At 48.4% G+C, this 24,390-nt stretch overlaps 1 protein-coding gene across 2 annotated transcripts in view; it reads right to left on the reverse strand.

The window, feature by feature from the left end:
- The window catches only part of IFNGR2 (interferon gamma receptor 2), a 28,111-nt gene extending 4,013 nt beyond the window's left edge, over positions 1–24,098 (reverse strand). Inside the window, exons 1-6 of one of the 2 annotated variants that reach the window (XM_041735001.1) lie at positions 23,846–24,098; positions 14,260–14,392; positions 9,265–9,473; positions 4,713–4,858; positions 720–879; positions 171–328 (exon numbers count right to left, since the gene is read on the reverse strand). In XM_041735001.1, coding sequence (XP_041590935.1) covers positions 171–328; positions 720–879; positions 4,713–4,858; positions 9,265–9,473; positions 14,260–14,392; positions 23,846–23,918 — 879 coding nt within the window. In that variant the 5' untranslated portion in view covers positions 23,919–24,098. The remainder of the gene's footprint in view (positions 1–170; positions 329–719; positions 880–4,712; positions 4,859–9,264; positions 9,474–14,259; positions 14,393–23,845) is intronic. The other variant, XM_041735002.1, reaches the window with a different exon arrangement.
- Between the last annotated feature and the right edge of the window lie 292 nt (positions 24,099–24,390).

Raw genomic sequence — 24,390 nt, forward strand, 5'->3', positions numbered from 1 at the left:
GATCAAGAGCCGGACGTTCAACCAACTGAGCCACCCAGGCACCCCTGCCCTATACCACTTTTTAACTCAACTCTCTATGCCCATGGCTTTGTCCCCTGCCATACCCTTAGGCATTACCTGGGAGGGCGTGGAGTGCTAAGATGTCACCCACTAGACATGTGCATACGTACCTCTTCTATTTGTAATGGGATGGTTGGCGGAGAGTGAAACCAGTATTTTATCAGGCCTTTGTATTTCAGGACCAGGAAGAAACAGGCCCCTGCCAGTGCCAACAGCAACAGAAAGATTCCCACGGCAATTATGATGATTTGCTGAAGCTTGGTAGTGGCTAAGAAGAGGACACAAAAGTGAACAAGAGGCTCATCCCACACGGGAAATAAATATCGGGTCATTCTTGATCTACCAACTGCTTAGAGGCTTCACTGTCCTCATGAAATGGACACATACTGTCCCTCCTCCACCCAGCCTCACAAGCCTGCATGAGTAGCTAGTAGAGGCAATCCTAAAATCAAGCAAGCACCATTAGCTCTCTGGGGCTGTTATTACTGTCGATCTCAGCTTCTCCTTCCTTCTCAGCAAGGAGATCGTCCTTGCTTCTTGCCCTTCTCTCTGGGTCTCCCCACTCCTACGTCCCTCCACCTAGTAAGCCATCCCTGATTTCACTACTTGGGAAGGATTCTTGTCCCAGCTCAGAAAGGCCGTGAGGTGTCCTACGTTACCATCTGCTGCTGTTTCGTAGCAAGATACGTTGCTTAAATGTCCGAGTCTAGAGAGCTTTGAAACTGTCCAAACCAGTTGCGCCTTGACTTGTAAACAGTATTCTCTTAAGGGCTTCAGGTCATTCAACACAATGGAGTTGCTCCTGAAAGGGCCTTTAACCTATATAAAAAACACCAACAAGCACATATGAAAATTACCTGAACACACACGGTCGAGCCCCTTCTACCTTTTCCATATTTCCTCAAATCCGCAGGGAACATCAAAACCAAAGAATAAAGAGTTTCTGTCTTGAGAGAGTCACTGGCTTGCAGTGGACACAGTTTATACGTGAAATCTGGTGAGCCGTGTGGAGAAAGACACTGATGGCTTCAGAGATGTGTTTCTGGGCCCTCGGAGGGCCCACCCGCTGTGGCAGTGGAGGGCCTGCCACTGGGATTTAGCCAATTCCAATGTCTAGGATGAAATTTTCTCCTTTAAAATTGCTTAAGTGGGGCGCCTGGGTGGCTCAGTCGGTTAAGCCTCCAACTCTGGGTTTCAGCTCAGGTCATGATCTCAGGGTTGTGAGATTGAGCCTCACGTTGGGCTCCACGCTCAGCGAGGAGTCTGCTCGTCCCTCTCCTTCCCCACCTGTGCGCACTCTCTCTCTCTCTCTAACACATAAATAAATAAAATACATAAATAAGTTAAAAAAATTTTGAAAATAAACAAAATAGTTTTAATGCCCAGTGCATTTACTTCAAAATCACTATTTTTTTACTTCATGGTCAACGTATTCTAGATACTTTAAGGTAGTCAACGAACAGAGAAAAAAAAAATCATCATGGGAAATAATGTTCCTTTAGTTCCCAGTCTCCTTCTAGTTTTAACTGAAATGTGCTGAGGCCTCTCTTACAGAGTTTTGGTCAACACACTCTTGGTGAGTTATGTAGCTGGGGACACAGCTGGATCTCAGATTCTTGAGGATCCTGTCTCCTTCCCATGTTCTGTCCCTGATGCCACTGGCTCCCTCATGGGCCTCATCAACCCCCCTCCCCCCCCCAATCTGGATCCCTCTGGTCAACGGCTTCTTACTCTCCTGGACAAAGTTGCCATCATTCCACAGGGAAACAGGGAAAAAATACATTATGGCAATATAGGATTTCTTTTTTTTTTCTTTTCTTTTTTTATTATTATTATTTATTTATGATAGTCACAGAGAGAGAGAGAGAGGCAGAGACACAGGCAGAGGGAGAAGCAGGCTCCATGCACTGGGAGCCCGAAGTGGGATCCGATCCCGGGTCTCTAGGATCACACCCTGGGCCAAAGACAGGTGCCAAACCACTGTGCCACCCAGAGTTCCCTATAGGATTTCTTCTAAGGGATTGCTTTCCTATTTTGAGATGCAGGAGAAAATGCTACAGCCATTTGAAACGGTGGTATAAAATATGCTCAGTAACGTGGAGATGAAGCTGCTATAGTGGTTCCTGAAAATCATTGTATGCAGAACATCTTATTTTTAAAAATATAAAATAATCATATTACTTAGGGATAGTAGGATCATAGATGATTTTTTTTCCTTCTGTTTAATGGTGATGGACTACCAGGGCAGAGGAGAAAAATTTTTGCTTGTGATGCCACGTAAAGCCATTTTTTAAAAAGGTTTATTTATTTATTTGAGAGAGAGAGAGAGTGTGTGTATGTGTGAGCGGGGTGTGGGGGGTACAGAGGGAAAGGGAAAGAATCCCAAGCAGACTCCCTGCTGAGCGAGGAGCCCAACTCGGGCTTGAACCCACAACCTGGAGATCATGACTTGAGCCAAAACAAAGAGTCTGGTGCTTAACAACTTCGCCAACCAGGTGCCCCACCACATAAAGCAATTTTAAGTACAAACTTCCTTTGGGGTTTATTTCAGCCACCACCTGGCATTTCTAGAATTTAGAATAACAGATTGCAGAGACCTGAGACCACTGTCCTTGGAGGGCCTGCTTGCAAGGGTAACCATAGGTGCCATCTGGGAACTTGGAATCCGGAAGTGTCCCCCCTCCGCACCCCCTACCCCGTTCCCTAACTAGTATTGGCATCTTATCGTACAAACAATGTTTTTTATTCTGAACACCTGCTCTCCTTCTAGGAGTCTGGAATTTTGATATGTGCTAGGGAAAAGAGGCCTGTATTTCCAATAAAGCCCCTGGGCGCAGGGTCTCTGATAAGATTCCCCAGAGGACATTTCACATGTCCTCACGGTTTGTTGTTGGAGGAATTAAGTGTGTCCTGTCTGAGTCTTTTGGGAGAAAGTTCTTCGAAGCTTGTATCTGGATTCCTCTGGAGTTTGGCCCATGTGCCTCTTCCCCTTGCTGATTTTGCTTTGTGTCCTTCTTCTATAATAAACCATAGCCATGAACACAACCATGGGAAGGTCCCATGGGTCCTTCCAGCAAATCTAGGGGTTGGTCTTGGGGACATAGACTCACAGATGGGATGGGGATATTTTGGTGGCTCTCAAACTCATGTGAGCCCTAGAGTCTTCTGTTCATAGAAATCCAAAGTATAGCTGCTCTGGTTGGGGAGCGGGGGTGGGGTGGGGGGGAGAATCCCTTCTGGAATCTTCCAGACCAGGCCCTTCTCTATTCTAGTTGCCCAGACCTTGATCTCTTGATTCAGAGAAGTAATTATTTCCTTTTTCCCCATATGATAAGAATCTATTCTTCAGTGAATTTTGCCTTCCTCAATGTTTTTAGACTATTAAGAAACCAGGAGGAAGTGCAAATGTAAACTATGTAAGAGAAAAAGTACAGAGCATGGATTCTAGGCTCAGATGTTTCCACACCGCTGTGCTGCTGACCTTGGGCAAGTTACTCAAACACTTGGTTTCCTTCTCTGTGACTCGGCTCAGTACAAAGATTAAATGAGATGATGTAGCTAAAATGCCTGGCCCAGGGCCCCATACAAAGAAGGCTCTCGATAAACATAAGCTCTTATTATTATAAAAAGCTATAAGCATTTTATAATATACGTAAGTCCAAACCATCATGCTGTACCCCTTATACTTAGTGATGAATGTCAGTTATCTCACAATAAAACCAGAAAGCCAAAAAATAAAACAAAAAAATTATAATACTGTTGAATTTAGGAAACCCTGAAGCTTATATAAAACCTGATGAGGGATCCCTGGGTGGCGCAGCGGTTTGGCGCCTGTCTTTGGCCCAGGGCGCGATCCTGGAGACCCGGGATCGAATCCCACATCGGGCTCCCGGTGCATGGAGCCTGCTTCTCCCTCTGCCTGTGTCTCTGCCTCTCTCTCTCTCTCTCTCTCTGTGACTATCATAAATAAAATAAAAAAATTAAAAAAAAAAAAAAAAGAAAACCTGATGAGATAAACATGATAAAACCTCATGAGGTGCAGCTTGGACAATCAGGCACCGTAGACAATTTAAGGCCAGCATCTTCCCTTATACTACGTAGGGGGGACCAGGCCCTGCTGGTCTGACACATCTTTGTGAGCCTTACAGCCCCTCCTGCATTTCTGACGGATCCCGGCACTTGTAGTTCCCCAGACATCCCGAATCTTCCTCCATCCTTCTCCCTAAGAGGCTCTCTTTCCTCCCAGTGGACTTTTTGCCTGTTCATATATGGTTTCCTTGCAAACCATTCAAACCAGAGCAACTTCTATAAACCTTGCAGACTGCAGTGGTAGACTCCTTGTTGTAGAAACAGGCCCTCTAGAACCTTCTCCACGCTTTAGAGTGCCACAGGGGCACCGTGAGCATCCCAAACAGTGGGGCTAGGGTGGTGTCAGGCAGGGAGGGGCCTTCAGATCCACTTGGCGGAAGGGGAAACTCCGCACAAGGAGCAGAAACTCGGGTGTCCGGGGGAAGGATGAAAAGTGGTTCAGGGCCCAGACTCTAAGGCAACACTGGGATGCTCTGTCCTCCTCATCCAGTGTCAAGTACACTTTCTTTCACTGAATCAAAAAGGAAAGAAAAGCAAAACAAAGTAGAAAAAAATGCTCTTGCCTTTTGGATTCCGCCCTTTTCCCAGTAATGGACGTAATACAAAAAAGTGGCAGAGGAGGGAGAGATGTCAAAGGGAGAGGAAAACCTGATGACAAGGGAGCCTTCTCCTGGAGTCACCCAAACGTTCTCAGGAGGCCCAACGGTCACTGAAATAGAATAGCAAACACAAACAAAAAATATATATATGAATATATACATATATTTTATATATACTTTTTCTGTTCATCGAAGTCTAAAGTATAGCAGACTTTATTTTATTTTATTTTATTTATTTTATTTTATTTATTTTATTTAATTTTATTTATTTTAGACTTTATTTATTTATTCATGAGAGACACAGAGAGAAAGGCAGAGACACAGGCAAAAGGAGAAGCAGGCTCCCTGTAGGGAGCCCAATGCAGGACTCAATCCCATGACCCCGGGATCACACCTTGAGCTGAAGGTAGATGTTCAACCGCTGAGCCACCTAGACGTCCCACTACAACATAATTTTATATTTATAGTGTGTACACACATGCACACACACATGTATTTATAAATGCAATGAGATCACATTCAGGTGCTCAAGACTAGTAGAGACTGCTTGGGGTACAAGCTTAATGTGGGCGGCCAAGGGGCAGGAGGTCCAGGAGGGCCATGGTACACCACAAGGAGCTTCTTGCCTTCAGCGGATGGATGGCTCTGGCAACAGTCCATGTGGTGGCCCAGAGCCAGTCTCTCCACAACCCCCTACCCTAGGACACAGCTTCCATGCAGAGAGCAAGACCCACGACAGGCAAGTACTGGAGCCTCTCAGGCTTCAAAGCCCCAAAAGCCAAGATCTCTTAGGATAACTCTGCAGGAAGTTTCCAGAGTCCCCGTGAGGGACATGCACAGTTTTAGGAATTGCTGCACTCAACCCAAAGACCCGGATCCCTAAAAGGTATTTAACATGGCCCCAAGGGAGATGCAGTTTATCAATCAAGGGTCATTTTGACATAAGTGATGACACTGCCTAGGGACATGGCCAACATGCCACCTTGATCAGATTTCCAGAGATAGCTGGGAGGTCAGCCGAAGATCAAATTTTCAGGCAGAGGAGGAAAGAATTTTGTTAGTCCTTACCTACTATCTATCTACCGTGTATATTTATTTTTAATATACATTCTTATAATTTCTTTTTTTTAAGATTTTATTTGACAGAGAGAAAGAGAGAGAGATAGAGAGAGTGCACACACAAGTAGAGGGAGCAGCAGGCAGAGGGAGCGGGAGAAGCAGGCTTCCAGCTGAACAGAGAACCTGAGGCAGGGCTTGATTCCAGGACCCTGAGATGATCACCTGAGTCAAAGGCAGATGCTTAACTGACTGACACACCCAAGGCACAGCCCTTATAATTTCTTTATAAGTGAAAAAAGTGGTGTTTACAAACCTTTAGATCCATGTCTCCTAGCTCATTGTCCTGCTATGTTTAAATATAGTGACAGAGAGGCAGCCCGGGTGGCTCAGCAGTTTAGCTCTGCCTTCAGCCCAGGGTGTGATCCTGAAGACCTGGGATCAAGTCCCGTGTCGGGCTCCCTGCATGGGGCCTGCCTTTCCCTCTGCCTGTGTCTCTGCATCTCTGTGTGTGTGTGTGTGTGTCTCTCATGAATAAATTTTTAAAAAATCTTTAAAAATAAATAAATAAATAAATAAATAAATAAATAAATAAATAAATAAATAAAGTGACAGAGAAATATTGGCATCAGAAGTCTATTTGTTGAAGCTTTTCATATAGTTCACAGGACAGCCAAGACTGTGACTCATGAAGTCCTATAGATGAAGGGTTCCAGGATTCATCAAACAAGCATTTAAACCATGTGCTTGGGGAATCCCTGGGTGGCTCAGCAGTTTAGCGCCTGCCTTTGGCCCAGGGCGCGATCCTGGAGTCCCGGGATCGAGTCCCACGTCGGGCTCCTGGCATGGAGCCTGCCTCTCCCTCCTCCTGTGTCTCTGCCTCTCTCTCTCTCTATGTCTATCATAAATAAATAAATCTTTAAAAAAAATAATAAACCATGTGCTTAACTGGAGGAACTCAGATCGAAGTATAATTCGGGTCCTACAAGTTCTAAGAGGCTCATTTCTGCATGGTTGACATGTGCAGGTGATCGATCAGATGGATCACTGTGAACAGTCCCATGTTCACAGTAGCGGGAGGAAGTCTCTTGTGCTTCCGAGCTCTTGCCTGGGCTCTCCCGGGTGGGCAAGGCTCAGGCATCTGCTTGGGCCACCCTACTCTGTGCAAAAGGAAGTGGTCCCTGCAAGGTTTGCAGCTGTGCCCTCCGATCTCATTTCTTCTGGTGGAGGAACTATGTCTAGACAGACACCGGGCCAGCCTGGCCCACTGCCAGCCAGAGCAATGTGAGTGGATTGGCCTCATGTGATGAAAAGGTTTTGTTAAACCTACTCACAGATGCTGGCCCACGTGTTTACAAGCTTCCCTATCACAGCCAAGTGACTGGAGCTTGGGAAGGTGCTGACTTGCCTGCTACAGGCCTCTCGCCTTGGTAGGACATGTTCTCGAGACTTTTCTGTGACTTACGCATGGGAGTAGGCCTGGAAGCCAGGGTGCCAGCTGTGACCAGTCACTTGATCTCCCAGAAGGCCAGTGCTGGGAGACCTGCCCTTCTGAGAGTCACAGATCTGGAGTCTGGTACCAACCTGATAAGCCTGTCTCTTGAGGGGGAAACAATCGACCTTCTCTCAACACATTGAAGAAAGACTCGATTGTCTGTAGATAATAGTTGGTAGCAGTTTCCATGTACTAAGCTATTGCTGTAAACCAGGCAACGTGGATAGTCCATGTGTCCACCCAGATCTGTATCCCAGCCACAGAAGGTCATCTTCACTTCCCACAGGGAGAAACAGAAGCCTGGAGTGACCCTGGTTGCCCAGAGTCAGGAAGCAGCAGAGCTGGGATTTGAACCTAGGTCTACGTGACGTCACGGCCTGCCCCCTGCAGCCATCTCCTCCTCTCCTGCCAAACGCTTGGTAAAGCATCATCGCGTTGGTGATCCAGCCCGAGTGTACAAGTGGTGAACACAGCGATGGGATCCGAGGACACCGCTGCCTGAGACTTTACAAGTGAGGGGCAGAGGATGACATCCTAGCCAGGAACGACCTGGGAGCACTGCTGCCCAGCTCGGACCAGGACGACGGAGAGCAACTGATGGCTGGCACCGGACCAAGGACTTTCACAACAGGCCCTACCTTCTATTTCCATTCCTCTTCTCCTGGGCTATGGCCGGGGACTCCCACTACATTTTTTTTTTCTTTTTTTCTTTAATTAATTTCCACCGAGATGACATTTCATAGCTCAGACGTGTGCTGGTCCTCTACTCGAGGACAAACAACTTGTCCGTAGTAAATGACCTGTCTTCTCTTTCCATCCCTGCATCATTTGGCACAAACCGTTGATTGTCCTTTTCAGCTTCCTATTGCAGAAAATTTCAAACACGTAGAAAGTAGAGGGAAGATCCTAACAACAAGGCATGTACTCATCGCCTAACTTTTTTTTTTTTTTCCCAACTTTTATCAACTGTCAAGTCATGGCCAATTCTATTCCTCCTGTGCCCATCCCCTTTGCCTTCAGCCCTCCTTCTCTCTGGGTTGTTTTGAATGAATCCGAAACATCACATCATTTCATGTGGAAATACCCCAGCATGTGTCTCTAAAGGATAGGCCCCCCCACTTATAATACCTAAGATTATAATAATACAGAATACCTAAGATAAACTAACACTAATTGCTAATAGACTATCAAACAGCTAGACGGTGACCACATTCCCTCAACTGTCTTATGCTTCTGTTTAGCTTGTTTGATCGGGATCCCATACTTGATGTCTGCGTAAACCACGAACACTGAAGAAACACGGGGCACATGTGAAAGATGAATCGTGGAAGGAGCGAACGAACAAGCTCGCATCTGTCGATTCTTACGCCCCCTTCCAATTTCTGGGAGCACATGTGCTCATTCAAGCAAGTCTTTACTGAATGTCCACTATGTGCCAGGCACTGTTCAAGGCTGAATTAAAGCTTTTCTTGATCATAAAGGAAGTTGTGCCAGAAGAGATAAGGGTGATCGGTGAAGCCAATATACTAGTGTCTCGTCCAGCCCAGAGGTCAGCAAACATTTTCGGTAAAGTGCTCAAATAAATTTAGGCTTCGCAGGCCAGACGATTCCTGTTGCAACCATCCGGCTCTACTGCTGTAGCTTGAAAAGCATCCACAGACCATACGTTATTAAAAGATGGTGAAACTGCGTTCTTATAAAACTTTATTTACAACAACAGGTTGGCGGGCCGGACGTGGCCCGCAGGCTGTGGCTTGCCAGCCTCTGGGCTAGCAAATCACACTCCCCTAGCGCCAGCCTCCATGGTCAGTACTTGGGTTGGACCATCATCCCCACCAGTTTGCTGGCTGTGTGGGGTGAGGGACAGGACGGAGGGGCATGGAGTCCATGCTGCTCAGTGAGGAGTAAAGTGAAGAAAGCCTGGAAAGGATAAAGGAAGTTTCACGGCCACGTTCTCTTACTTACCATTCCTAAGGTACTGGAACCATGGCACTCTGACCCAGGTGGAAACCAGGTCTCCCACCTTAGCTCGGACACGCAAGGAGACGTTTAAGTGTGGAAGGAACTCCTGTGAAGGGCTGGTTGGGGTGAAGTCACACTCCGTCGTGGTGATGTTCATACAGTTCACACCTATGCTGTCCACACTGAAGTCGTACCACTGACTGCCAGAGGCGCTGGAAGGGAAAGAAAGGCCTTCACTTCACAGAATTCTCTGTTCTCCCACACACAACAGTTCCCCCAGAGCTGATTTTTTTTTTTTTTTAAAAAAGAAGCTTTACTGAGATACAGTGTGCAGACCAAATAACTCACTCAGGTAAAGCAGACAGCTCAGGGCGCCTGGGGGGCTCAGACGGTGGAGTGTTTGCCTTCGGCTCACGTTATGATCCCAGGGTCCTGGGATCCAGTCCCGCATTGGGCTCCCTGCTCAGCGGGGAGGCTGCTTCTCCCTCTCTCTCTGCTTCCCCTCCCTCGTGCTCTCTCTCTCTCTCAAATAAATAAAATTTTTATACAAAAATAACAAAGTGCACAACTCAATGACTTCCAGTATATTCACAGGGTTATGCAACCATCACTATGGTTAATTTTAGGGCTTTTTTTTTATCCCCCCAAAGAAACCCGGTATCCCCACAGCTGTCCATTTAAAGTTTGCTTCGCCCATGTGAAAAGCCTGCTAAATCCAAGGCCGCATATTCTTGTAAATGACAATGCATTCCCCAGAGTCCCAATGCCACACCCCCACATGGGACTCTACTCTCCAGCCCCAACCTCTGTCCTTAGGTGACAGACTTGAGAAAACCAGGGAGGTGGCTGCTAGAAACCTCAATGGGAGGCAGCAGGCAGTGTTCTCTGTAGAGAACACACACAGCAGCTCTGGCCTAGAAAGCAAGACCAGGGTACACAGAAGAGATGAGGCTGGGGATCACTGCCACTGGCTCTCACGCATCACACGTGCTTCTAAGTATACCTCTGACTCGACTGGGGACTCTTCTGTCAAAGTGGCAAGTGGCAAGATGAAGGCCTCTTCAAGATGTGTGCCCAGGGCTTCCATGGAAGATGCCTGCCACACTCTCATGACCGCCAAGCGCTGGGTGCCCAGATCCTACTGGGGAGAGAGATCCCCAAGCACAGGCACCCCCATCTTAGATTGGCGGTGTGCTTCAGCAAGGGTAAGTGGGTTGTATTTTTTTTTTAGGTTCTACAGATACTTATAGGTACTCTAACCTTCTTCCCGGAAGACCCCAGCTGTTGAACTTGGGCAGAAGGCTCCCCACATTTCAAAGGCTCACTTCCCCATTTACCAGTGGGGACCACTCCTGTTCCCCATCCTCTTCTCTCCTCCAAACTTGGCCCTTTCTCAGAACTGCTTTTGAAAAATGTTTCTCCCCAAAGGGGCCTACAGGGGGACAAGCCAATCAAATTTAAATGACAGCTGACACATGACCGCGGTTTAAGGGGGAAGAGTGGAAAAGGAAGCTGCGTTCTGGAGGCTGCCTCTCCACCTCTCTGCAAAGGGGAGAAACGAGGTTATGTTGGTTCCACTTAAGTGAACACGGCATCAAGAGTGTGGCCCTGCTCACAGCCAGACTCTGGCCTCCTGTCCAGGGCTCTTACTGCTAGGCGGGAGTCTGGGTCTCACCCAGGGAGTCACACTGGCTCCCTTCCATGATGGGTCCATCACGACCTGCCTCTGCCCCTGAAATTATCTCATTTGGAAAGCAGCCCTCACCATGAGAGGGCACACAGCATAGTGGTTGAACAAATGGATTCTGGAGCCAGATAACTGGATTCAAATCCCAATTCCTTCGCTTCTCTGTTCCTTAATCCCCTTATCTATAAAATGGGGATCAACTGTAGTATTTGCCTCCCCGAGGTATCATGAAGGTTGAACCAGCAGACATGAGCGAAGTGCCTGAGCCAGGACCTGGTGCCCAAGTAAGCACCATGTGAATCATTTGTTCAACACCTGCACAATTATGGACTTCGCTGTTCAGCCTCTGTTGGATCACTTCCAAAAACACTAAGTGTCCCTTCTGACCCAGCAATTCCTCTGCTACAAATGCAAGAAAACAATCGGGTGATTTATGTACGAGGCCACTACCGACAACAGTCACAAACTGGGGACTGTCTACACCCGCAAGTGGGGAAAGAGTTAAATATATCATGTCTGATACATCATACAATAAAATGAGCAGTAAAAATGTTTACGCAGAGATAATTATGAGAAAAAGTGCTCCTACACTTAACTATGTTTGGTTGAAAAAAAAAAAAGGAAGGAGGACCCAGAAGTGTAACCCCAGTTTTGTTTCAGTTTTACACATGCACCGGCACATTGTCAAACCAAGTGCATGCATTTAGTAAAAAGTCTAGAGAGAGAAACACTAAAAGGAGAATAGAGATTATCCTTGGGCTGTAGAGCACTAGGTTGTTTAAATTTTAAATTCTGGGTAGTCTCGCTTTTCTGTTAAGAACATGCATTGCTGTTAAAATCAGGAAAGAAAGAAGAAAGAAAGAAAAGAAAGAAAGAAACATTTTCAGAAGACCGGGTTGGTCAAGTCAAGTTTTTAAAAGTGAAATCTCCAGACTTTTTAATGTTGGCACTAATTGGGGAAAAAAAAAAAAAATTAAACACCAAGGGTCAAACACAGCCTGTAGGCTACATTATCTGCAATCCCTGATTTAAACTTTAAATTTTCCCACAGTGCTCAGAGTATTTTGGCTTTGGCTCCTCTACTACCAGAAGACAGGCACCTTCCTTTATAATTTCAGTAATGCTTTACTGTAGAGAAGTGGGATGGAAAAGTTTGAAGTCCCACGAGCCTCAAAATGAAATTATTTCATGTCACTGAAACATCCCCGACATGTAAAAGTCTTGAAAAACAAAAACAAGAGCAAAGGCCCTCCCGCATCATCGAATCAGCAATTGGAAAAGAAAACATGATCAGCCCTGGTTTCAGTTTCTCGTTACCCCTCAACTCTTCCAAATAGGTACGTTCAGTCACCCCATCTTTTGTTTCTTTCAACAAAACCAACCTCTAGCCTTGAAAAAACTATCTCCAAAATGCCTTCCAAAAAAAAAAAAAAAGCAAGAAAAGAAAATGAAGTAAACATGCTTATCTGGGATGGGAAACTATCAAAGGCTGTAAGGAATATTTCTACTAGAATATTTCCACTGTTTCCTTGTGCTCCCTAGACCCACAGATGTACTTCCCCCTTCAAGGCTAAGGAATGCCAGTCGGTGTATCAGCTGTGATTTCCTGTTACTGAAACCTTATTTGGTTCCACAATATCATGTTTACTCAATGCTGAGTAGGGCCAGCTTCTTCGTGGGCGTGTGACCCATGCAGAGACACAAAGGCCTGCTTGGAAGAGGTGCTCAGTTTGATGCTCTGCTGTCACCATCTTGAATTTCTCAGTAATTCTGAGCAAAGCCCCCTCCCCCCAATTTTCATTTTGCACTGGGCCCCACAAATTATGTAGCTGGTCCTTGTGAACTGGTCCACGTACTGTAGATTACTGGTACTTACTTGAGGAACAGAGAACCAAAATTCAGAGATAACCCCAAAACTCTGGTTCAGAGTGTATTTTTATCAAGCAAATATTGTTACAGTGGACATTCCAAGATGAGAAAGGAGTCGTCTGGAAACACACTCCTCTAACACGAACTGCCTGTAATTTTTGTAGGTTCCTTCCCTGTTGTTGACCAGAGATACAGTCCAAACTTTATACGGTTGCCACTGCAACCGGATGACACACAATGATCCTTTTTAGTAGTTGCCTAATGTTCAACTACTAGCTAACATGACACGATTTGGCATTTTTCTGCTGATGGACAATGAAGGCTTCAAGGTATATCTTCATGAATATGAGGGGTTTCCTTTGCTTTGCTTTGCTTTCTTTAAAGATTTTATTTATTTGAGAGAGAGCGAGAGAGCACATGGGTGAGAGGGAGTGAGAACCTGAGGCAGACACCACACTGAGCACAGAGCCCAACGTGGGGCTCAATTTCACAACTGGGAAGTCCTGACCTGAGCCGAAACCAAGAGTCAGATGCTTAACCAACTGAGTCACCCAGGTGCCCCCTCCCCTTTTTCTTTTTCTGATGGGGGCTTGTATCACCTGCGTAGGGGAAAAGTGACGTGGGCATTTCTGTGACTCTGGATGTACAGCAGGTGACTCTGCTGTAGCGCGGCCGTGTTAACTAATCCTCATCCAGCACCATCTCCATCAACCATGCGCTCCCAAGCACTGAGCATTACCATTTCTTTAAATTTTGTTTAACTGGTAAAATAAAACGACTTAGCCAATCATTTTTAACTTAGTAACTTAACTTAGTAAACATGTAACAACTGAGGACTTAAGAGTTTGCCTTTCTTCTTCTTCCCATATGTTTCTGTTGCACACCAAATGATGATCAACTGTAAAAAGGGGTGAGAGAGAGAAGGAGGGGCCAGAATAATGTGCGAAATGCAAAAATCCCCTTAGAAATCGAGAATTAGTAGTGATTTAGTGAACACGTTCTTCGGTAGGCCACAGCTGGCCCGTCAGGTTCAATAAACCAGATTTTCTTTTCTTTTTTTTTTTTTTTTTTTTTTTTTTTTTTTTTTTTAAACCAGATTTTCAAACTTGAAGAAGATGAAGGCTAAAAGGTGCCTCCTGGCCTTTCAAGACAGGAAGCCCTCTTATACGAGCCTCTCCCGAAACCAATGAGAGAACAGTCTCCCACCCAACTAAGAAGCCATGTGGGTAGACAGCAGAGGTTCTGGCACCAGTGCTGTCTAAGCCCCTGTGTGGGTGGGAGGGTGTGAAATCTCTGTCCGTGGAGAGTTTACAGGTACAAGGGGGAATACCTGCTTCCAGTGGCTTTGCAGGCCGTCCTGCCAGGAGGCAGGCTCGAGCAGCTGACCCCAGGGCTCCCCCCACCACTCCCCGTAAAGACGACAACAGAAAGATCTGGCTTACTATTTATACTGCACCTGGTAGACCACGGGCCTCGAGTCATTGCTCAGGGACACTGGCTCCCAGCTCAGAACCCGCTCGGCGTTGTACAGGTGAACCTTCGGGTTTCGAGGAGCAGGGAGCTGGGAAAGGGAGTCTTGAAAGGGGCAGAGTGAGAGAAGGGGGAGGAGGTGAGAGACACAGGGAGGGTCAAAAGAGAAAATCTGATCACAATTATTTACGTGCATGTCAGCAAACTATGCCCACAGCTCTGTTTCCGTAAGGGTGCAGAAATGGTTATGACCTGGATCGCTAGGCGTGTGTGTCCCCCTCACCCCCACCTTTGACTACACACGGCCCCACTGACACAGTCCGTGGAAGAAAAGAGAGGCCTGGAGCTGCCTTTCTGCCTGCAGATTCCAGTTCTTATGAACAGGGCCTGGGTGCCAGGGCCTGGCTCAACCAGGATGCTTGTCCTATCTTAATGACTGGTGGGCAGGTTAACTTGAGAGTCTGTGCCTCACTTTCCCCTTCAGGAATAAGGGATAGAAAATAGTACGGTCCAAAAGTGAGCACTGATAATCGGTGCTCACGTGACGTGCATCAGCCCCAGAGTTCCATTAGTACCAGACATGCATTCATACCAAGGGAGCGTCTGACAAACCTCCACAGGTACATGCACATGCCCCAAACCAGGAGTGCAAAGTTCAAAGGCACATGGAGGGTGACACATGTCCTTTGGGTTCCATGAGAGTTGTGTGTTTCTCAAGGACCCCCCACCCCCACTCCGTATCACAATCACCAAGGCAGCACTGGAAATGCAGATGCCCAGGCCACACCCCCCAGACCTGGAAATCCACATTCGCAACAAGCTTCCCAGCTGATTCTTAGGCACAGTAAAATCTGAAGACTACAAACAGCAAAGTGACACCCATCCCAGGGAACCACGGCTAAGGCCAGAGTCCCCTTCCTGGGGTGACCTGGAAGGCACAGCTCCAGCCCCCACAGCAGATACTTCACAGGACTCGGCCGGGGAGTGCAAGCACAGGAGCCTTTGCTCTCGCAAGGAAATACAATCATGACGAACCTTTCTCTGAGATTGAAAGATTAATGAGAAACCCCAGGGAGTGGATAGAAAGATTTGAAAAACATGCAGAGCATGTCCCAGAATTCAGAGCAGGAAACTCAAACCACATGTTGTCAGTAAATGCATTTGGTCTTGAAGAATGGTGGCCAGTTGGCCAGTTGGCCAGCTCTTCCTCGGAAGGATGCGTAACCAAGAGTCTGTGGCCACTTGTTTACTTACAGAATGCCCACTGTCTCCACAGCTCGGAGCTCAGGCTGGCCTTCATTCCAGATCATTCTTCAACCAGCTACCCCACACTCCTGCTGAAAGCCAGGGCCAACGGTGGGCAGGCCGCAGCAGCCCAGAGGGGGGCTGCTCTCCAGGGCAGGCCCACCTCGCTTGCTGTGGCTGCTGTGCGGCCTGGCATATCCCAGAGCCCTGCTGCCAGGAGCACCGTGCAGGGCCCCCGGGGCGAGGGCTTGGTGAGCGCCGGGCACCCATCAGAGTCCCAGAGACCTCCTTTCCTTCCTGTATCAGTTTCCTATTGATGCTGGGATGAAGTAGCACCAGTTTGGTGTCTTAAAACCAATGAGATTTCTCTAGTAGAGTTCTGGAGGTCAGGAGTTCGAAACTGGTCTCACTGGGGCTAAACTCAGGATGTTGGTCAGGCTGTGTTCCTTCTGGAAGCTCTGGGGGGAGAAATAGCTCCTTGCGTCCTCCAGTTTCTAGAAGCAGCCCACATTCTTTGGCCCACATTCTTTTGGCTTCCCTCAGCAACAACAGGCTGATTCCTCCTCTCTCTCTCTCTCTTTTGACGATCCATTTATTTATTTTTCTTAAAAAAAATTTTTTTTGAGAATTTACTGATTTATTTTAGAGAGAGAAAGAGAGCAAGAGCGAGAGGGGCAGAGAGGGAGAAGAGAGAAATCCAAGCGGACTCTGCCCTGAGCACAGAGCCAGACACAGGCTCATTCCCACCAACCTGACATCACCAGGACCTGAGCCCCAAATCAAGAGTCAGACACTTAACCGACAGGGTCCCCCAGGCGCCCCTTTCTTTTAAAATTTTCACTTCAATTCTAGTTAGTTAACTTACAGTGCAATACTGGTTTCAGGAGAATTCAGTGATTCATCACTGACATAAAACACCCAGTGCTCATCACAACAAGTGCTCTCTTTAATGCCCAGCCCCCACCACTTCCCCTCCATCAACCCTCAGTGTGTGTTCTAATGTTAAGAGTCTCTAATGGTTTGTTTCTCTTTTTCTCCTCCTGTGTGTTCACCTGTTTTGTTTCTTAAATTCCACATGAGTGTAATTACATGGTATTTGTCTTTAACTTATTCACTTCGCGTAACACGCTCTCGCTAGATCCACATTGTTGCAAATGGCAAGATTTCATTCTTTTGGATGGCTGAGCAATATTCCATTACATATACACACAGACACACACACACACACAGACACACACACACACACACACACCACATCTTCTTTATCTATCCACCTGTCGATGGACATTTGGGCCTTCTCCATACTTTGATTATTGTTGATAACGTTGCTATAAACATCAAGGTGCACGTGCCCTTTCGAGTCTGTATTTTTGTATCCTTTGGGTAAACAGCTAGTAGTGCAACTGCTGGATCATAGGGTAGTTCTATTTTTAAGTTTAAAAAAAAGATTTTATTTATTTGAGAGAGAGAGAGAGAGATCGCACAGGGGGAGGGGTCTCCAGGGAGAGGGAGAGAGAGAATCCCAAGACTCTGCGTAGAGCACAGAGCCCAATGCAGGGCTTGATCTCACGACCCTGAGATCATGACCTGAGCCAAAATCAAGAGTTGGATGCTCAACTGACTGAGCCGCCCATTTTTAACTTTTGAGGAACCTCCGGACTGCTCTCCAGAGTGGCTGTACCAGTGTGCGTTTCCACCAACAGCGTAAGAGGGTTCCCCATTCTCTGCATCCTCACCAACATCTGTTGTTTTCTGAGTTGTTGATTTTAGCCATCTGACAGGTGTGAGGTGGTATCTCACTGTGGCTTTGATTTGTATTTCCCTGATGACCAGTGATGTTGAGCATTTTTCATGTGTCTTTTGGCCATCTGGATGTCTTCTTTGGAAAAGTGCCTTTTCATGTCTTCTGCCCATTTCTTTTTCTTTTTAATTTTTTTTAAAGATTTTATTTATTTATTCATAGAGACACACACACACAGAGAGAGAGAGAGAGAGAGAGAGAGAGGCAGAGACAGAAGCAGGCACCATGCAGAGAGCCTGACGTGGGACTCAATCCAGGGTCTCCAGGATCACACCCTGGGCTGCAGGTGGCGCTAAACCGCTGTGCCACCAGAGCTGCCCTTCTGCCCATTTCTTAACTGAATGATTTGTTTTTTGGATGTTGAGTTTGGTAAGTTCTTTATAGAGTCTGGATACTAACCCTTTATCAGATATGTCATCTGCAAATATCTTCTCCCATTCCGTAGGTTGCCTTCTGGTTTTGCTGGCTGTTTCCTTTGCTGTGCAGAAGCTTTTTATCTTGATGAAGTCTCCATAGCTCATGTTTGCTTCTGTCTCCTTTACCATATATGCAGTAAGAAGCTGCTATGGTTGAGGTCAAAGAGGTCGATGCTTGTCTTCTCCTCTAGGATTTTGATGGTTTCCTATCTCACATTTAGGTCTTTCATCCATTTTGAACTTATTTTTGTGTACGGTATAAGAAAGTAGTCCAGTTTCATTCTTCTGCATGCGGCTGTCCAGTTTTCCCACCACCACTTGTTGAAGAGATAGGCTGAAGCCTATTCACGCTGCCACCTCTCTGGTCTGACTCTCCTCTTCCATCTCTGAAGGACCCCTGTGATCACAGTGGGCCTACGGAGCCCTACTATCCGGGGTCATCTCACTATCTGAGGATCCCTGGTCACATCTGCAAAGTCCCATCTGCGCTGTAAGGTCACACAGCCATGGGCTCTGGGGCTTAGGATGTGGACATGTTTGGGGACCATTACTCTGCCTGTCACAGTGCCTTTCACTATCTCCCCATCTCTGAGTTGGGGGGTGGGGGGTGGGGAGCCATCTCTTCAGGCACTCCCGTATCCGTGATCCAGATATTCAGCTAAGAAAGGAAGCACCAAAGGACCGAGCAAGAGGGAAGGGCTTCTACCCCAACTGACGGCTGGACCAGAAGAAAGGCTTCCCCATAGACATGGAGTCTCCAGATGAGCCTTCTGCTTTCTTCAACTTTCATTTTGCCAAGATGTGGAAAGTGACCCCCGGTTCTACTCTGACATTTGACTTTCCTGGAATCCCCTCCTCACCACATTCAGAGGAGATAACCAGTCTTAAAACCGAGGGTTTCACAATGAAACACCCAAGACTGCCCACTTGTTAACAATTGCCTCAGAACACTGCCCTCTGCACCTCTCAGAAGCCTTGTCCTTGAGCTGCCTCACCCCCAAGGGGCCCTCCTCGTTCCTGGGAAACCCAGGGCCAGCCCTTGCCGCTCCTTCTCTGGAACCTTCTTTCCTGCTATGCCATGGCTCTCTCCCCTACTCCCTTTGGGTCTCTGCTCTGGTTTCTGGTGTAAAAGGCCTGGGGCTTGGGAGTCCCTGTCCCTGCCTGACTTGTCCAAATGATGCTTGTTTACCACCTGAGTTCTTTGTCTACACCACGGTGCTAGGATTCCAGAACGAGACTGCCTGAGTTCCAAGCTGCACACTCCTCGGCACCCTGGGCAATTTGTTTAACCTCTCTGTGCCTCGGCTGTCTCATCTGAAAAATGGGTACAGTACAGACCCCACAGTGTTGTTAGGTGGAGAGAATGAACTGGTTTTCTGCACGGGGCTGAGGATAAGGTGAGCACCTTGTGATCCATGCCTCTCCTCATTGCTAGCAGTTTATCAACAGTGTCCCTAAGTGCAAGAGCGAGGAGCTCCAGGAAGGCTGGGCGTTGTTGGATTTGGGGACTGTTTTAGCCCCCCTGCTGGGAAGTGCAGGCACTCAGCATCTGGGGAAGGACTGGCCTGCAGCCCAGCAGCGTGCTTTCCTCCAGAGATGACATAACCAATTTCTTGTCCTCGGCACCACGTTCACCCACTCAAAAATCAAGCAAAGCTTAGGTTCCCTTCTTCCTTCCTGGCTTTCTGCTGAAGTCTTCCCATCTGTCCGATCTCTGCTGTTGCAGGAAGTGGGTGAACCACTCTGGGCTGTGACTTAGCTGGTTGGCTCCTAAGAGTCAGGATATTTAGGGTCATAGCGCCTGCTGTCCATGTGGTCCATATAAGCTCAGTGGGAAGAGAACAGAATTTTTGGATAAAGGGCAGAAGCTCGAATCCTGATCCTATGACCTACAGCCACAGATCCTGCCAACCCCCAGCTAAGGCTCTGTTTCCTCCTTAATTATGGAGCAGTGCCATCTCTCCTGGAGTTGCAGTGAGGGACAAATGCAAGACCACAAATGAAAAGCAAACTAGACACTGCTAAGTAAATTTCTAAGACGGGACTCTTTCAGGGTGACCTAGTTCCTCAGGATGACAAGTAGCAACCAGTCACCCAGCCCCTGCCTTCAGGGACCAGCAACAGGGTGCCTAGCCCCATGCTGAGCGCTGTATCCAACAGTCTGACCCTGATGGAGGCAGAAGAGTGGCCCCCCAAGGATGTCTGTGTCCTGTGAATATATTAGGTTACATGGTAAAGGGGAATTGAGGTTGTAGATGGAATTTAGGTTCCTAATCAAAAGACCTTAAAATAGAGAGCTTCTCCTGAAATATGTGGGCAGACCCAATGTCATCACAACAGAGTTCTCTGGAAGCTGGAGAAGGCAAGGAAACAATTCTCCCCCTAGAACCTCCAGAAAGGAGCGCATCCCTACTGATACCTCGATTTTAGCCCAGAGCCTGACTTCTGACCTCCAGAGCTGTAAGATAATAAATTGGGGTTGTTTTAAGGCACTAAGTTGGTGGTGATTTGTTACAACAACAGGAACTCATATGGTCCCTGGAGGTGGACACCAGGGCTTTAATGACACCCCAGCTCCAGAAGATAAAAGTTCACAATAATAGTAGGATGTACAGAGTTCCACTCTCCCTTCCCTCTCCATGGTCTATGGGACAATAACCCATAAACCATTAATGGTAAGAAGAGATAACGCAGGTATCACCTGTATGAAGAGTGTTCTCTGCATCTCACAACTACAGTCCTCCTGGGCTACCTTCATGCCACCTTCCTGTCCCCGGCCATCACCTCTGATCTACCCTGGATCCAGGCATTTAAGACTTAAGTCATATTTAAGAATAGGCTTTCTTGGGTCTCAAAAGGATTCTTTGGTTAACATACATTACACACAGAGGGGTGCCTGGGGGGCTTAGTTGTTTAAGCATCTGCCTTCAGCTTAGGTCATGATCTCAGGGTCCTGGATTGAGCCCTGCATCACCCTGACCTCTCTCCTCCCCCTCTCCTCCCTCACCCAGCTCATGTTCTCTCACTCTCTCTCTCATAAATAAAATCTTTAAAAAAAAAACCCCATACATCACACACAGATAATAAAATAAAGTACAGGGATGCCTGGGTGGCTCAGCAGTTGAGTGACTGCCTTCGGCTCAGGTCGTGATCCCAGAGTCCTGGGATTGAGTCCCACATCAGGCTCCCTGCATGAAGCCTGCTTCTCCCTCTGCCTGTGTCTCTGCCTCTCTCTCTCTGTCTCTTTCATGAATAAATAAACAAAATATTTTTTAAAGTACAGTTAACATTAAAATCAACCATTTAATCTTGACATGCAAAGACCCTTTAGAATCTTTCTATGGATGGGGCGTTATAATGAACATCTTACCTCCAACACCTTGTGGGTGAGGAGAAGCCAAAAAACATTAAGACAGAGAGGGTACATAAAGCCCTCTCTGACAAACAAGAGTCACTTAATACAGGAGTGCCTGGATGGCTCAGTCGGTTAAGCATCAGACTCTTGATTTCAGCTCAAGTCCCAATCTCAGGGTCATAAGATTGAGCCCCGTGTCAGGCTCCTCCCTCAGAGGGGAGTCTGCTTGAGACTCTTTCTCTCCCTCTCCCTTACCCCACTCACCTGCATACTCTCTCTCCCAGATAAATAAATAAATCTTCTTTAAAAAAAGAGGTTTTTTTAGAGCAAAATATGCCCCCCCCCCACATGTCACTTTGGCAGGTTGATTTTTTTTTAATGTTAATTATTTGGAATTAAAGTTACTTAAGAAACAGTCAGTGCAAGAAGGACAGTCTGACTTTCCTTTATCCTCAGAAATAAATTCCTCCTGTGAAGGTGTCCTCCCTATACTAGAAGGGTAAAGAGCATCTTTACTCAGAGACAGGGAATTCAAGGCTGGCAAGGCTCTATAAACAACCTCTGTTACTTCTTCATTCATTTGCCACCCCAACTCAAACCCCTTTGTTTGGTCAAATCTCCGCAAATCACTGTTTCTCTAACAGGTAGGAAAGCTGCCTATTTTGGTTACTTCTTCCAATCTCATATTTTTATAAGCTCCAGTAGGTACAAAATTAAATCTGTTTTTCTCCTATTACTCTGTCAACTTAATTATTAGACCAGTGGCAGAACTTAGAAGGCAAAAAGGAAAAGTTTTCCTCCCGTACACTACAATTTAGACCAGGTCCAATATTTCACATATGTTCTCCTTAAAACAACTCTAAGGCATAGATACTATAAGTTTTCTTTTTTAAAAATTTGTTTTCGATATTCATATTTTTCCCTCTGACCATAAAACCAATCTCATGATTACTGAAGGATACTTGAACATTATGAGAAAGCATGGAAATTTTTCTACTACCCATTTACTATATAACCATTGTTAATAGTTCCACTCTGTGCTTGGACTAAGAGTTTCTCTTAAAAATATCCCAGTTGGTTTTTTAATGGTTTATTATAAAAGAATTTTAAGTATTCACAAGAGATTAGCATAACATGGTGCTATTTTTCAAAGGATCTATGATGAAGGAGCTTCTTTTCTTTTCTTTTCTTTTCTTTTCTTTTCTTTTCTTTCTTCTTTTTTAGAGGAAGGAGAGATAGAGGTAGAGAGAGAGGAAACTTAAGCTGGCTTCACGCCCACTGGAGCTGACATGGGGCTTGATCTCATGACCTGAACTGAAATCAAGAGTCTGATGCTTAACCAGCTGAGCCACCCAGGCACCCCTGGACCAGTTTATTTCTGATGCATCACACAGACCCAAACTATAAGATAATTACTAGAAAGACACACAGGGCCTTCGGTGTTGGGGCAATGTCAAATTGCAGTTTCTAAATACTTCTCTCCACCTCAGACTCTCGGCAGACAAGTCACAAACGCACAGACCACCACTAGTGAGGAGTAGCACCAGTATAAAGAAACCACCACCAAGCCCATCACCCAGCAGCTCAGGCAGTTACCAACATTTTGCCAAACCCCGGATCGCAAGGGAAGGAGGCCCAGGGAGGGCAGAACAGAGATTGCCCAAGACTTGAAGCCGGGAGGGGTGAAGTCAGGATTCAAATCCATCTGTCTCAAAGGAAAACAGCCCTTTGGCCAGGAGCACAAACCCTCCCGTGTGCTCCCCTCATCAGGAGATTTGGAATCTAAGGCCCTTTCTACGTGATGCTGGCAGAAGAAACAAACCTAGACCACACCCTGAGCAAAACATCTAAATTCTTGACACGATTTAAGTGCTACGCAACCGATGACAGTCTCTCTCCCTGGGCAAGAAGGCAGCAAACCAAATACACACGGGCCTACACAGAGGATAACCTGCGCGCACCTTCCTCGCTGAGGTCCTCTTAAACTTTCTGCATTTGGCTTAGGAGTATGGGCAGTTGTGGTCGGGGGTGAGGAGGACGCTGACCCAGGAAGGGGCGATCTGGCTGCGAGCTGAGCTGGGGTCAAAAGTCTGGTTCGATGACTCTGGGCCGCCACCACCCCCGGGGGTCGGGGCATTTCTGGGTCCTGCCCCGAGCGCTGCCCCCATCCGTCCGACCCCATCAGGACTCCCACACTCCCTGTCAATCGCACCCCTGTCGCAGCTGCAAGGAAGGCAGCCTGGGGCCCCCCGCGCCTGCCTCGGGCCACCGCGGAGGGCGCGCCGGGCCAGGCAGGGGCCGCGGGCAGCCAGGCGGGGCCGGCGAGCCCGTGGCCGGCAGAGGCGCCCCTCCCCCAGGCCGGCCTCCGGCTTTCCTCGCTTCTCGCCGGGACCTGCGGAGCCGTCGGCCGCACCGGCTCGCGGGCGAGGGCCGCCGAGCAGCAAGCAGGGTGCCCCGAGTCACGCAGGGGCAGCGGGAGCGCCCCCGGCCCGGGAGGGCTGCGGACCCGGGGCCAGGACGCCGGGCCGGGGTGGGGGTGGGGGTGGGGGTGGGGGTGCGGGGGGTGGGGGTGGGGGCTCCTCGCCCAGGCGCTGCCCGGAATTCCCCGCCGCCCCGCCCACACCGCGCACCCCACCCCGCGGCGGGCTCCCCGCATCCCACCAGCCATCCGGGCTCCCCGCGGGCCCCCGGGCGGCCCCGGGGTGGGGTGGGGTCGGGTCGGGGCAGTCGGGCCCGCTCACCTGCTGGGGACGCCGCGGCGCCGCGGCCGCCGAGCAGCAACAACAGCAGCAGCAGCGGCGGCGGCGGCCGCATGGCCCGGGGCTCTGGGAGCGGCCGCGGTCTGGGAGCGGCCCGGCCCCGGCGCGGGGTCCCCCGAGCGGCTCACGTCGCCGCCCCGGCGGCCATGGCGAGCGCAGGGCGAGCGCAGGGCGAGCGCAGGGCGAGCGCAGGGCGAGCGCAGGGCGAGCGCAGGGCGAGCGCAGGGCGCGCCGGGCCCGCCCCTTCCCGGGCGGCGGCGGCGGGGGGGGTCTGGGGGGGGCCCTGCGGCGGGATGGCCCGGCTCGGCCGCCGCGCCCCTCCCGGCCCCTCGCGGCCCCTCCCCGCCCCGCCCCGCCCCGCCCCGCCGGCCGCGGGACTTTCCTGGCGGCCCGACCCGCGCGGTGGGCGCCGACTCTCCCCGCGGCCCAGGCCCCGGGCCTCCCCGAGCGAGCGCGGAGCGGGGGCAGACCGGGACCCCGCCGACCCCGCCGCCCGGGGCTTGGGCCCCTCTGGGAAGAGCCCCCTC

Source organism: Vulpes lagopus, chromosome 20 (assembly GCF_018345385.1).
Source record: "Vulpes lagopus strain Blue_001 chromosome 20, ASM1834538v1, whole genome shotgun sequence".
Taxonomy (NCBI): Eukaryota; Metazoa; Chordata; class Mammalia; order Carnivora; family Canidae; genus Vulpes; species Vulpes lagopus.